Source organism: Pholcus phalangioides, unplaced genomic scaffold (assembly GCF_987345545.1).
Source record: "Pholcus phalangioides strain wild (caught in Gottingen) unplaced genomic scaffold, Ppha-v1.0 ptg000022l_1, whole genome shotgun sequence".
In the NCBI taxonomy this organism is placed as follows: Eukaryota; Metazoa; Arthropoda; class Arachnida; order Araneae; family Pholcidae; genus Pholcus; species Pholcus phalangioides.
The window spans coordinates 25,060,556-25,073,954 of NW_028301615.1; the positions used below are offsets into that span (position 1 = coordinate 25,060,556).

The 13,399-nt window shown below is 34.9% G+C and overlaps 1 protein-coding gene across 9 annotated transcripts in view; it reads left to right on the forward strand.

Annotated features, from left to right (window-relative positions):
• The window catches only part of LOC149070055 (mesoderm induction early response protein 1), a 46,579-nt gene that overhangs the window by 9,287 nt on the left and 23,893 nt on the right, over positions 1 to 13,399 (forward strand). For 3 of the 9 annotated variants that reach the window (XM_089250166.1, XM_089250174.1, XM_089250170.1), the window contains exons 2-4: positions 2,530 to 2,554; positions 8,451 to 8,581; positions 12,372 to 12,744. In XM_089250166.1, the coding sequence (XP_089106292.1) occupies positions 2,530 to 2,554; positions 8,451 to 8,581; positions 12,372 to 12,744 (529 nt within the window). Of the gene's footprint in view, positions 1 to 630; positions 939 to 1,236; positions 1,314 to 2,291; positions 2,316 to 2,529; positions 2,555 to 8,450; positions 8,582 to 12,371; positions 12,745 to 13,399 lie in introns of those variants that run through there. The other 6 variants (XM_089250168.1, XM_089250175.1, XM_089250167.1 and 3 more) reach the window with 5 other exon arrangements.

The following is a 13,399-nucleotide window of genomic DNA, read 5'->3' on the forward strand; positions in this document are numbered from 1 at the left end:
TATAGAGAACATACACACACAGACAGACAGACAGACAGGCAGGCAGAAAATCAATTTTATATTTATAGATATTGGCTGAGAAAGAAATCTTTCTGTCTTAGGCATTTTTGTGTTCAATCCATCCATCAGCTTACTGTTAAATACAGAAAATACTAATTTATTATTGTTTTTTAAATTTTCAATATCTTGAAATTTTACAGATTGTGAATGAAAAGTTAAATGCATATCGTGTGGGTTGCTGTTTGTTTATGTCAGTCAAAAAATTAATTTGAATATTGTTTCATGAGAAAAATATCACGTCATCTATCTGGCAGTGTAAATAAAGGTAGAAACAAAAGTCCATAATCAGGGGGAATCAAAATTTCTTCAGCTTTGAATTTTATAGGCAATATTCAGAAAATATGACTATTTGCTTTTTCTTTGGTGTGATTATGATAGCCATAGTTATGTGTTAAGTGAAGTCGTTTCACATTTTTTAAAATGCAGAATGTGTTTTTGTTTGCTGGTGTCTAGCAAGCAAAACATTCAGGTTACTCCTGCGATATGTTAAGTTTGTGAAGCTGCTCTCAGTTGAATTTCGCACAACTGTACAGTAACCTGGTGTTCTCATTGCCTTTTCCTTGTTTTCAGTGCTAGGTTGCGCAATGCGAGAACACCGGGTCTGTCCAGAAATATACGAATCAGGACACATCTGACTGAAGTTTTGGTGATTAAAGAATAATATCCTCTTGTGTGCGTTTCTGTATTGGAATGAAAAAAACGACACTCCTGTGTTGGAGGCCGAGAGGATAAGGTACTGCCAAAACCACATACGTCTGTGATTCAATAGGTAACCACTACTGAATCGAACGATGCCAAAGCCGTAACGACAAATTCTAGTCTTGTGAATTGCCAATCGTAGCTATGGAGACTTGCCTGCTACGACGATGCGATTGGAGGTTTGAAGAATTTTATAATAAATTAGTGCGCCATGTTTTATCCTTTTTTTTACTTTCAGTTGAGCATGTAGTTTTTTTTAAATTTTTTTTACTTCATACCGTTACTTTTGAAATGACTGATTTGAGTTTGATGCAGTTTGTTTTTTGAAGATCTTATAAATTAATTATATAACATGTTATATATTTACTATTATTGATTTTATTTATTTTTTATTTATTTGAAAAATACTACAGCTAGAAGATTGCATGTAGCATCAGAAAGAAAATTGAGTTTCATGAGCTAATTATATAGTGTTTTTCAATAGACAACTTTCCTGAGGATCCCTTGGTCTATTACAGGGAATAACCAAGGACTCCCACGTGAGCTATGTCATGGTTAGTTGCTCAAGAGAGAGATGTAGATTCTCATTATTAGAGTCGGCATACTTAACACACCATTATTTACGAGCATATGTTTAATTTTGAGAAGCATGCTTAAATTGGAATTGAACGTTTTCTTTTTCATTCATCAATTCCCAATATTTGCTATTCCTTAGAATGACTTGCATCTTTTATGTTGAACAGCTGAATTTCCCCAAAGCAGAATATGCTGAAAACTGCAATGCACGTGGTATAATGATCAGTGCTGCTGTAGAACAATCTGGGAAGAATTTTAAGAAAAGTGTAGGAAACACTATTATTTGAATTTTTAATTGCCCCTGCTACTTGACTGTACATGCACCTCATACACATTCCTGTGCAGAATTTCTAATGGATTGCTACATGGCGGAATGTGTGTTCTGAGTGTATGTGTGGCCCTAACGCCACTAGCAAATTTTTACCGCATAACATATCCAGTCAGCTGAGGGCTTGTTGCAAAACAGTGCAAAATGTTCTGTTTTGGGGTTCAATTTCTTTAGCTATATAATAGTAGAAGTAGTGATTAAAGCTATTCTTAGTCGTATTGACAGATATGCAATAAGGCTATGCTGGCAATAAAAAGGATTTCATTAGTCTTTAGATTGGAAATGAATAGATTGTTCTGATCAGTATCTTAGCTAGGGGAAAAACACAGGGTGCTGTTTCAAAAAGCAACAAAAAAAGCTTCTGTACCAGGTAGAAAATGTGGACAAAATGGGTGAGCGTTTTGCAACAAACCAGTTGCAATACCAGGTTCATTAATTTAAAACAGATGCAGCAAAGAATAGCAGACCATTTCAACCATGTTAAATGTGCTTATGTAATTCCCAATTCAAATAAAATAAGTAAATAATATCAGAGAATACATTTCATTCAGTTGTGTTTTTAATGAAAGTTAGCCCAATTTTATTTAATGATTATCTGGTTTTTAGTTTTTCTTGCCTTTAAAAACAGCTTTACAGAAGGTTGGAGAGTTATGTAAGTACTTACTTGAGTATGAAATTCTGTCCCCCCCGTATATACTATTTTCTTTGTGCTATCAGTATTTTTATTTCCATTTGAGATATTATGCATGCAACATTGTTTTGTTTCAAGTTTTGAAAAAGTTACTAGTTCTGTTTGCCAAAAATGTAAAATATATTTTGTTTTTGAATATTTTGAGTCTCAACTGTCATTTTTTTTCTTCTTTCAGCCAAATCAGAGTGAGTCTAGTGCAGGTAAGGATGACTTTTTATTAGGTTTTGCAAAGTTTTGGACACTGGTAAAAACCAAAGTATTTGTCATGGTTTTCACCATATTGTCTAAAACTTTTATGTCTTATGAGATGTGAAGTAAAAATAATGTAGTAAGACCTCTGTTTAGCGCCACCTCTAGGGACAGAATGAAGTTGACTTTATAAGCGGGGTGACTTAATGAGGAGTAAGTATGATTTCACAAGTCACACATTCTGATAACATACATACAAGAAAAATTGGCTATCAAACTTCATTTTGCTTACAGAAACTGCAGGTTAGTCTATAATTTATGAAGAAATAATTTTTTTAAAGTAGCACAAAGAAGCAGCCAATTTGTCTTGAAATAGTTGTGATATTTAATGAAAAAATAAATATATATTCACATAAGTGTTTACAACTTATGTTACATGACAATATTTAAAAAAAAATCCATACTTGCCAACTACTATGCCATTTTTGTAGTTTCTATGGATTTCTAGCATAAAATAAGAAACTACGGTGAATCATGAAAAACTATGGAAATCTGTTTTTTTTTCCTAGAAATAGTCCTATCAAGTACAAAAAACATCACGCAAAGACTGCATCTCTAAAGAATAAATATCAAATTAATAACAAATCAATGATTGACATGAAAAGGTGCGGTTTGTACTGAGATAACTTATCATGGCCTAAACTTCTTTTTGATAAATGAAAGAAAGTTGAAATTTCACTCAGAGATAGTACTGTAAAACAAAAAACTCAATATAATTGATTTTCTGTGTTCATCTGTGTGCATGTTCTATATACAAATCTACAATTTCACACCAATCTTTGCCGAATTTTATACTTGTACCAAACAAACCCTTAAACTTAATACACCAACCCTTAAACTAAGCACCAACTGGGGCGAAAATTGCTGTAGTTAAGGGAGGCTTCTATGATTCCACTCAGTGCTTCATGCTACTAATGCGTGTCATGAGGAATTGAAAAGTATCTCTCTGGTATAGGCCTAATGGTTAGCGCACTTACCCGGTATACAAGGGGACCCGGATTGGATTCCCGGAGGAGGCAAATCACTTTTCTTCAGTTTCAGCATAACATCCAGAAAATTCAACCTTAAACTTAAATTATAAAATACTTTAAAAGTTCGACAGAGTTGGGCAAATGCCAGATAGGGTTGAAAAACTGTCCAGCAACAATAACTTTTGGAAGGTCTACTTTGGTTACCTTGGTTCCCAAACAATGGTTTATCACTTTTTTAATGCTCCCAGTGTATGAAAAAAACCCGGGCAGTGCCAGGTATTACTGCTATCTCAGCCTTTTGGCTAAGATCAAAGTGTAGGTATTACTGCTAGTTGATACAAAATGTCAGATTCATGATTTTTTCTGAAGTTGAAGAAATTTGATTTGAATTAGGAAAAAAAGTCAAGAGGGAAAAAAATTTCAGGAATTTTTTGCCCCCCCCCCCCACTTCCCTGGTGATGAACATTTCCACTACAGAGAGGCTTGGTTCCAAGGTGTTGGCATGTATGGAAGTCTTATGCGTGGTTGCTTCACACTACTAACAAACTTTTCTGATTGTCCCATAACTTTGAAATGTTCTTCGGTGACCTCGGATGTTGTGAGGAACCTTTTGACAATGTTCAGTGCTGAAAGAGTTTTCTTTTATGGTTTTATTTTGTTTCCCAAAGGTCAAGTTTTTTTCACTTTGTGAGCAATCATGAATGTACAGATTTTTTTACAGTGGGATATTTGAGCTTACTACTTTCTTGCTTATCCAGTTCTAACTACTTTACTGCACACCAACTCTGATCATATTGATTTATGGTAATTTCCTACTGATGGAGTTGGGTGAGAAATAATGGTGTCATCTATTGGTAGTTGCCCCAGGCTCATTAGGTAAATAACTTGTTTTTTATGTTGTTCTTCGTGATTGAACCCATGAACCCTAATAGTGCTCTTCATTGTGGAAGACATGGGCAGAGATAGACTTGGAAGTCTGGGGGGCACGATTATGATGTCAATTCATATATATACATTAGATCAGTTGACTCCACCTTTGATGCTGCCCCCCCCCCAATCCCCCTATCTCTGCCCATGGTGGAAGATGAGCATCTTACCACTGCACCACTCCCAAAGCGGAATGTTTTGCATTGTTCTGCAACAAACCCTCGGCTAACTGGAAATGTTCTGCGGTAAAAATCAGCACAATACGTAGTGTTTTCTTGTACTTTTTTTTACTTCCAGATTGTTCTGCAGTAGCGCTAATTGTTCTGCGACGTAGGTCACAGATTTTGGAATATTCTGCTTTGGGGTGCACCACTAGGACAGAATCCAGTTCAAACTGGATTTCTATTCCAAAAGCTAACCAGGCACCTTCTGTCCTCCCACACGCTGGTCCATACCTTCCTACAAATTTTGTATGAATCACTTCCAAGCAAAAGAAGTGAATGAAAGTGAAATAAAACTCCAATTGAAGATGAAATGTCTTCCCTCTGCAAGAGTCATGCTTCTGAAGGAACAATATTAATACACGTAACTTCGAGAAGACTCACAAAGTGACTGAAAGCGGTTTTGTAATTTGACCTTAAACACACAGGAAAGTTTACTAAAGAATTCTCATTCTGTCGGCTCAGATTTTCAAAAACTGATGTTATAAGCGAGGTGACGTTAAAACCCATTGATATTGTACTGAGGTCTCGCTGTATTTATTCATAACCAAATAAATTTTAAAAGTGGAAACGCTATCAAGTTAATGTTAAACAGTTGTATGACTTGTGTCAATTGGTACAGATTTATCAGCTCCCAGCAACTTGAACAAAATAGCTAACAAACATAATACCTTATATCGGGATTTCTCAAACTGTAGCGTCTCGGACAAAGGTTTTTCGAAGAGATCCTTTGCTAAACTACTCTGGGGAGCTGCGGATGAGCATTGATTAATGGAAAGGGGTGCTGTGGGTAGAAAAAGTTTGAGAACCCCTGTCTTATACATTGTAATAGCCATAAGTCATGGGACACTTTGGGGTTCAGAAACTTTTTCAAATTTGTAGAAAAAATACTTGATGAATTGTTTTGAAATTTTGGTCATGTAAACCCTAAGTGCATACTCACAATTTATAATGAAACTCTAGTCACTAGGGCATTTTGGGGAACCAATGAAAAATTAAATTGTAAAAAAGGTTTGTGATCAACCTTGTATCAGAAAAAGGTGGAAATGATTTGTAACTTCCACAAAATATTGCACCTGCTGTTTTCAATGTTTGTATGCATTTGTGAAAATCGCTCGTATTTGCATGAAAATGTTTCTTCTAAAAATTCTAATTTGCAACGTACGAGTTTTGTATAACAAGTACTACTACATGTACTAACTACATGTATAACTACTTTTATAACAAGTAGGGGTTTTTATTATACCCTACCTTATATTTTTTTCTATATTTTAAGAAGCTTATAGAAAATTTGACAATTAAAACAATTGCACATTATTTTGTAATTTGAAGTATTATTTGATATCTCATGAGATGTGACTATTTGAAGGAAACGATTTTTGTAACAATGTGTGAAGAATATCATTTTATTTTTTATATATATAGAGCAACTTACAGTTGAACATCTTGAAAAAACAGAAAAGTATAGGCATTAGAGTGAGCTGCATTCAAGTTATTTCTGGAAAGTAGCTGGAGGATCAGGGATTTTACACAAATTGACTTAATGCTTATTTTCTGTCATTTGATTATTTTGAGAATAGGCCCGCTGCATTATACGAATGAGCAAAAACACGTGCCTGATGCTATATATGAGAAATGCTTGAGCATTACACACGTGTGTGATTTCAAAATTAAAAAAACTGAAATACAAATACAAGGCCACAACAGGCAAAATTCCCAAGTTAGCTGAGGAGAAAGATGCCCATAACGAAAATACATCAACCCAGTTGTGTGAAAATGCAATTGTAAAACCTAAAAAAAATATGTACACTTAAAATATTATAAAATGCAGATATTCAACTGTAACTTTCACAAAAGTTGCTCTATATGGTTGGTAATCAAATTATAAAAATAACATTGATGCCTTTCATGCGTGTATACTTGAAAATTATTATTTTTTGAATGTCTATATCTCATGGAATATAAGATGGTTTTTTTCTTAAATTCCAGTATATTGTGTAGTTTTTATGTTGCCATACTTTCTGTGATTTTCGTGCAATTTGAGTGAAAACTGCATGTTTTATAAGCAAAAAAGTGTTGAAAATTAAAATTTTTAGAAGAAACATTCATATCTTCGTAAAAATAAATGTAATTTTCCTGAAAATGCATACAAACATTGAAAATAACAGATGGAATATTTCGTCAAAGTTACAAACAATTTTTAGCTTTTTCTCATAGAGTAAGATCAAAACTATATTTTTTAAATATAATTTTTTCATTGGTCCACTACATGCACTCGTGACTAAATTTTCGCTAGAAATTGTGAGCACGCGCTCACAATAGGGTTCACATGACCAAAATTTTACAAATACAACACCACAACAGGCATAATGCCCAGCGAGGTGGCTGAGAAAAATATGCCCATAACAAATATGGATGTCATATATTTCAAAAATAAAGCAACCCAATTAAAAATGTAATTAGAAACATTATAAACAATATATACACTTGATAAAATATTATACAATGCCCCATAAAGAATACTTATGGCTGTTTTATTCTAAGTATGAATAGCTTCTCGATTTACCCCAACACGTTTATCATACTTCTTTTTAAACGTGCCAATTGTGTTACAATTTACTACCTCCGGGGGTGAGCGATTCCATTTATTGACTATTAGAGAAAAATTCCCTGCGAGACACCATGACCTTGCATTGTCCCTTACCAATCGATAGTGGTGTTCCCTTGTAAAAGCAGTCGATTGGCGGTGTACTAAAAGTTCATGGTCCATTCTATCCATCTCATTGAAAATTTTCAACACTTCGATCATATCTCCTCGACATCTGCGTTCATCCAATGTAAACATTCAAAAAATAAAGTCTCTCTTCATAACTCGAGCCCCATGTTCCAATAAGAACACGTTTCTCTGCCCCTTCAACCAAGTCTATGTCCCTCCGTAGGTATGGTCTCCTAAACCTTACAGCATACTCCAGTCCAGGACAAACTAAACCTCGAAAAAGCGGAAGAATGACTTTAGGAGAAAGCGAAGAGACCTTTTTGAAAATGAGACCAAGCATTCTATTCGCTTTTTTGACCACCGCTGAACAATGTTCAGAAAACCTAAGCCACTTGTCAATCAGAATTCCCAAATTGGTGACCCTAGTTGCATCCGGGATAGTGACACCATTCAACTCGTAAGAGAACCGTGGGTTGCTCGAACCAAAATGAGCTACCATGCGCTAAACATCATGCTCCATTCATTTGCCCATGCTGCAATCCTGTTTAAGTTAGTCTGGAGCAACTCCCTATCGCTTTGATTCCCGATTACCCCCGTTAATTTTGGAACAATTTATCAAATATTTTTTCTAGAAATTCAGAAAAAAATCTCCTGAACTCTGTGTCCCCCATTACTTACGGCTATATAGTGCATAATATAATTAATACGTATTTTGAATTTGTTTTAATTTAAGTTTTGATTCAATTTTTTAGCTTGAGAAACTCTATTAAGGTCAATTCAATACCATTCAAGTAATGACTGTTTCACTTGAAAAGTCAATTTTTTTCAGAAAAGTGCATCTACTATATATATTAGTAATCTGGAATGATAATCAGTTGTCTGACTTGCAAGTTTATCGTTAATTCTGAGAAAAGACTCAATGTTTTTTCTTTATGAAAGTCATTTCAGTTTCTATTAGTCAAGTCTAAAACTGTTATACTCATGACTTTTTTTTTCTTAATTCCTCTCACAGACAGTGATCAAGATTTTGATCCCTCTGCAGAAATGCTGGTAAATGACTTCGACGATGAACATACTTTAGAAGAAGAAGAAGCTATGGAAAGTGCTGAGAGTGTAACTAATGAATTAGATGATTTACAAAGAGTAAGTATCTAAGTTTAGTGCTTTTTCTGCCGGTACAAGTGCTGTCTAACCATTATTTTTATTATGCTGCAAGATCAAAAATTGAAGTTTAATGCCATTGTAGCCCATAATTTTATCATTAACCCAGTAAAGGTGTATTCCTTCTTCCTTTTTTACTCCACTGTTTATTTCACTTCAAAACCCATAAAAGAAGTGATTAGAAATTTCGTTAATGTCCCTTAAATTAACTGATTGTCAGCTGGTCATTTAAGATGTTTACTTTCATTCATAAAAAGCTACTTTTTACTAATATTACGATTAAGCAGTATTGTATTGTAATTATTTTAATAATATAAATTTTATATCAATTATTAGAGTATAATTTTTTTTATCCAGGCTGAATAATTAGAGTTTTGCAAATCTTCAGGTCAAATTTAAATATTTTAATTGATCAATTTGCATTTCATCATCATGAGTGATTATTCCAAGAATCTCAATTTAAATCATATGCATGTATGCATAATGTATACAGTGCATTGCACTGGGTTTACTCCCCCCACCATTTTAACTAGATTTTGTCGCATTCGGTTGATCCTCAGTCCCAGCTATCCAGTTAGGTTGGTTGAGAGATTTGAATGTATGTTTGGTAGAACCTCGGTTATCCAACCTTTGTTTTTGCAAACTCTCTTTTAGCTATTGTCAGTGACACAGGCTAGTCCAAATTATGTGGAATTATCTAGGTTTTTTTTCCCCACTATATACCATATTTGCCAGCATGCAACCAACATGCTGGGAATACCTGCTAGTATTTGCTGGCATGCTTGGAAATTCGAGTCAGATTCTGAGAAAATTCTCAAATGTCTAGTCAGAGAAGCGATTGAATTAGCTGATTTGAACTTTGTCTGTTCTCTGCATTTTAGGATATTTTTCTTCTTGCAATTGCATTAATATGGTTCAACACTTTATTTTTGCTTTCACTCCCAAAAATCTTGGTTTACTGAAGTGTTGGTTACTAAGCGTACTTAACGTAAATTAGTTGAGCTAAATAGAGAAATTGGGAGACTCCAAAGTACTGGGCAATATTGAAATTTTTCATTGTGATAAATCATCAACTTTAAAGCACAATATAATGATATATCAATATGCCATCCCGACCATAAGCAGATAAAGGCTCCTTGTGGGGGATCACTGAGTGTGCGTATAGGGAACAGAGGAAAGGGAGGGGGAAATTTCAACCTCCACCCTGCCAATAATACAATTTTTAATGAATATGGGGAGGTGAATGGGGTAGTCGTCGCAATGGTCAGGGGTCGACTTTGACATGGGGAGGGATTGTAACTAATATCAATCAGTGAATATATGTTGTTGAAATGTGTTGGGGCCCTTGACAAACACTCCCAGGAAAAATGGTGCAGATTTCGTAATATGAAAACTTTCTCTTATGACCACTTTAGGTGTTGAATTTTGGAAAAAATCTTCCTAGTGGATCTCTATACACACACATTATGAAATAAAACTGCTGAGACCAAATTTTAGATTTATAGCATAGCTTTAGTGGTTTTGGCTCTGCAATTATGAATCAGTCAGGACATGTTTATTTTATACGTATAGATATCTTTATTTTGTGTTAGGCTCACACACGATAATTATGCTTGAGTGATAAGTAAATATATTCAGTATTTATTATTATTATCAAATTCCTTGGTAAAGCACATTTGCTACTGTGAAAACTATTATTTCATTCCAATATCCATGCATGTTGGGAATGGGCCAAACTCCAACATTCAACAAATTGGAGGCCCCCCCCCCCCTCTGATTTTTGTGGCATGCCGGCTAACACAGTATTTTGAAAATTAGGGACTCTTAAAAATAAAGCATGACAATGTTATTAAGAACACACCAACAAATAAGGCAAATACACGAAAATTAAAAAAAAATAAAATCCTAATGCATTTCAACACCAATGCGTGTCATCTTCAGAGGAAAAACATTTAACCACTAGTCACGCCGACCGAGTTTACCATTTGGGTTGAATACCAAATCTTAACGCTCGGTTGCTCAGTGGAAACAGTATGTCTGTTCACTTCAAATGTCGTAGTCAGAACGTTAAGATTTGGTATTCAACCCAAGTGGGAAACTCGGTCAGCGTGACTAGTGGTTAAATATTTTTCCTCTGTAGACACCACCCATTGGTGTTGAAATGCATTAGGATTTTTTTTGTATTTTCGTGTATTTGCCTTATTTGTTGATGTCTTCTTAATATTCTTGGGCAAAGTTGATCAACTCTTCCATGGCAATGTTGTACATATTCTGGTTTTAGGTCAGGATTACACGATAAAAGTTTAATGAAAGATTCTTTTACAAAACTTGAAAAAACAACTGATAAACCTATTGGTTACATTCGCTTGAATGCAACCTATACGCTTATTTGTTGCATTTTTATAGTTTTATAAAAAAACTATCAAACTTCTATAGTGTAATCCCAGTCCTATGCAAGTGAACCTGGATGTCTTTGATTCTAATTTTAACTATTAGAAACTTGATTTTATCCTATGTTCTTTACATGGAATGAATGACAAAAAAATTAGTAGCTCTTTTTTTTTTTTTTTTTTTTTTTTTTTTTTGCAATGAGCGATTTCTGTAATTGACCTTCATAGGAAGCATAATTAAAAGTAATAATTCATTTTTTTTTTAAACTAAAAGCCATAGTTTCCAATTTGATAAGGATATTTAGTCATTGGTTTTTCCTTTTTGGAAAGTCTGTACACTTGTTTTTGTTGAAGACTTAGACACTACGAGAGTTTTACAAAAGTTGTTTCAAGATCTCATCTCAAAATGACTAGAGTAGCATAAGTTTAAACAAGTTTCATTATCATTTGATTATTTTGTGATTTTCTAATTTCTTTAAGCTTACACATGCTTCTAAAATGATTCAAATTATGTGGATTCCTATCATGATCCATTATTGAAAATAAAAACTTACCGGACTGTTGAACTGTGGTCTTCCAATTTGTTCTAACATTTCGTCCACAGCTGAGGTGGCATCTTCAGGGGTTGGCTGAGAATGGTTACTATTGTGATTGGTAGAGATCTATTGTCAGGTTATTTTCATAGAGAATTTCTACATGTGAAAAGATTGGAAACCAGGCTGGTTTTATCTTTTTTTTTTTTTTTTTAGCAAGTGAAGCCGTAAAAGTTGATAAAAAGGGCACCTTGTTGGCACTTGGTAGTACCATACTTACCTCTGGAGATGCCTGCCACACAGCTGTTGGTGAAATATTAGAACAAAATAAAAGACAGCTGCCTAACAGCCCAATAAGTCCTTATTTTCAATTCGATGTTAGCTGGGAAAGCTTACGGAAAGGTGCGGAAGCTTAAGCCACTCAGTGAAACGGTCTGCACTAAAGGACATTCCAAGGTTCATGAGTTTTACTGCTCAGTCTTTGTAAGAGTTTTTCCCAACTTCAGAGCACTACTTTTAATTGGGAAAGAGATGAGGCCCTGATGACTGAGCAAGCATATAGCTGTCGGGGGCAAAAATTGGAATCAGCTGTAAACTGCTGGTCTCTGTCTCCCAGTTATAATAATTAACCCAGTGAGCTGGATGAAAAATATTTAAATGGCCATTAATGTTTCAATTAGAATTTTTAGAAGCATATGTATAAGCTTGTTTGGATTTGCAATAATATAAAGGAGAAATTAGTCAATTGTGAAATATTCATGGTATGAAGAGGGCTAAAATCTTGGGTAATTGGGGAGAACAAAGTAGACTCGAGTTTGGGCTGCTTATGATTTGTTTCTTCTTGCGCAGGAAGGTGAAATGCCATTAAATGAGCTATTAGCAATGTATGGTTATGAATCTGAGTCAGCACCTAGCACAGCTAATGGCAGCTCTACCTCAAAGGGTGCTGCTGCTGCTGTCACGGCTGGTGCTACTGCTGCGCCGAAGGAGAACACTGTGGTCTTGAAAGCAGAACAACAGCCGACCTCATCCCTGAAGAGTAGCAGTGGCAGCAATTCGTCTTTGACCATTGCGCCGGCGAAGGAAGCTCCTCCTGTTTCTACCATGGCGCAGAATATGTCGAGGAAAGAAACCGAAGAGGAAGATGATGATGTTGCAGAGATCATCACTGTTCCTGATGATCCACCTGAGTCATCGGGCGGAACAGGACCTCTTTTGAGATGTAAGCTATATTTTATGAATCGTAAACAATCAATATTGATTCCTATTATGTAGTTACAGTAATTTCAAATTGTGTATCAAAATGTTTATATTAGAATTTCATTTCAGTTAGGTTTATCTGAACTTGATGAGGCTGTTGAAGTTAGTTTAAATTTTTTATTATGCTGTGGATTTTGTTTAAGAAGTTTCTGCTTTCAAGATATTTTCCTGTTCAAGAAGTCATATTTCCTGATTCCCCCCCCCCCCCCCCCCATATCAAAATATTTTCTACTTTAAGTTTCCCACTTAATGATATGTATGTACAGAGTGATTATAGAATAACTTTGCCAATATACACGCCCCTAGGGTCTACAAAAATCAACAAATGCAAATGAAGTTTGAGATAAAGATGTTTTAATGTGTGCCCTCAAGAATGAGTAGAGAAACAAAAACATAGCTCTTGCAATTACGGTTGCAGCAATAAAATTAAAAAAAATTTAAATGGTAACACTCACTTTTGTGCAGTGCAAAGTGATCAGCGTCATGAAAAACTACAAATAGCGTGGGGATGGTACCTGTTGCATGATAAACACCGGCACTAGATGCAGATTAAAAAAATACGTGGAGCCAGCCAATGCAGATTTCATTTATGCCACGGGAAGTCTCCCATTGACAGG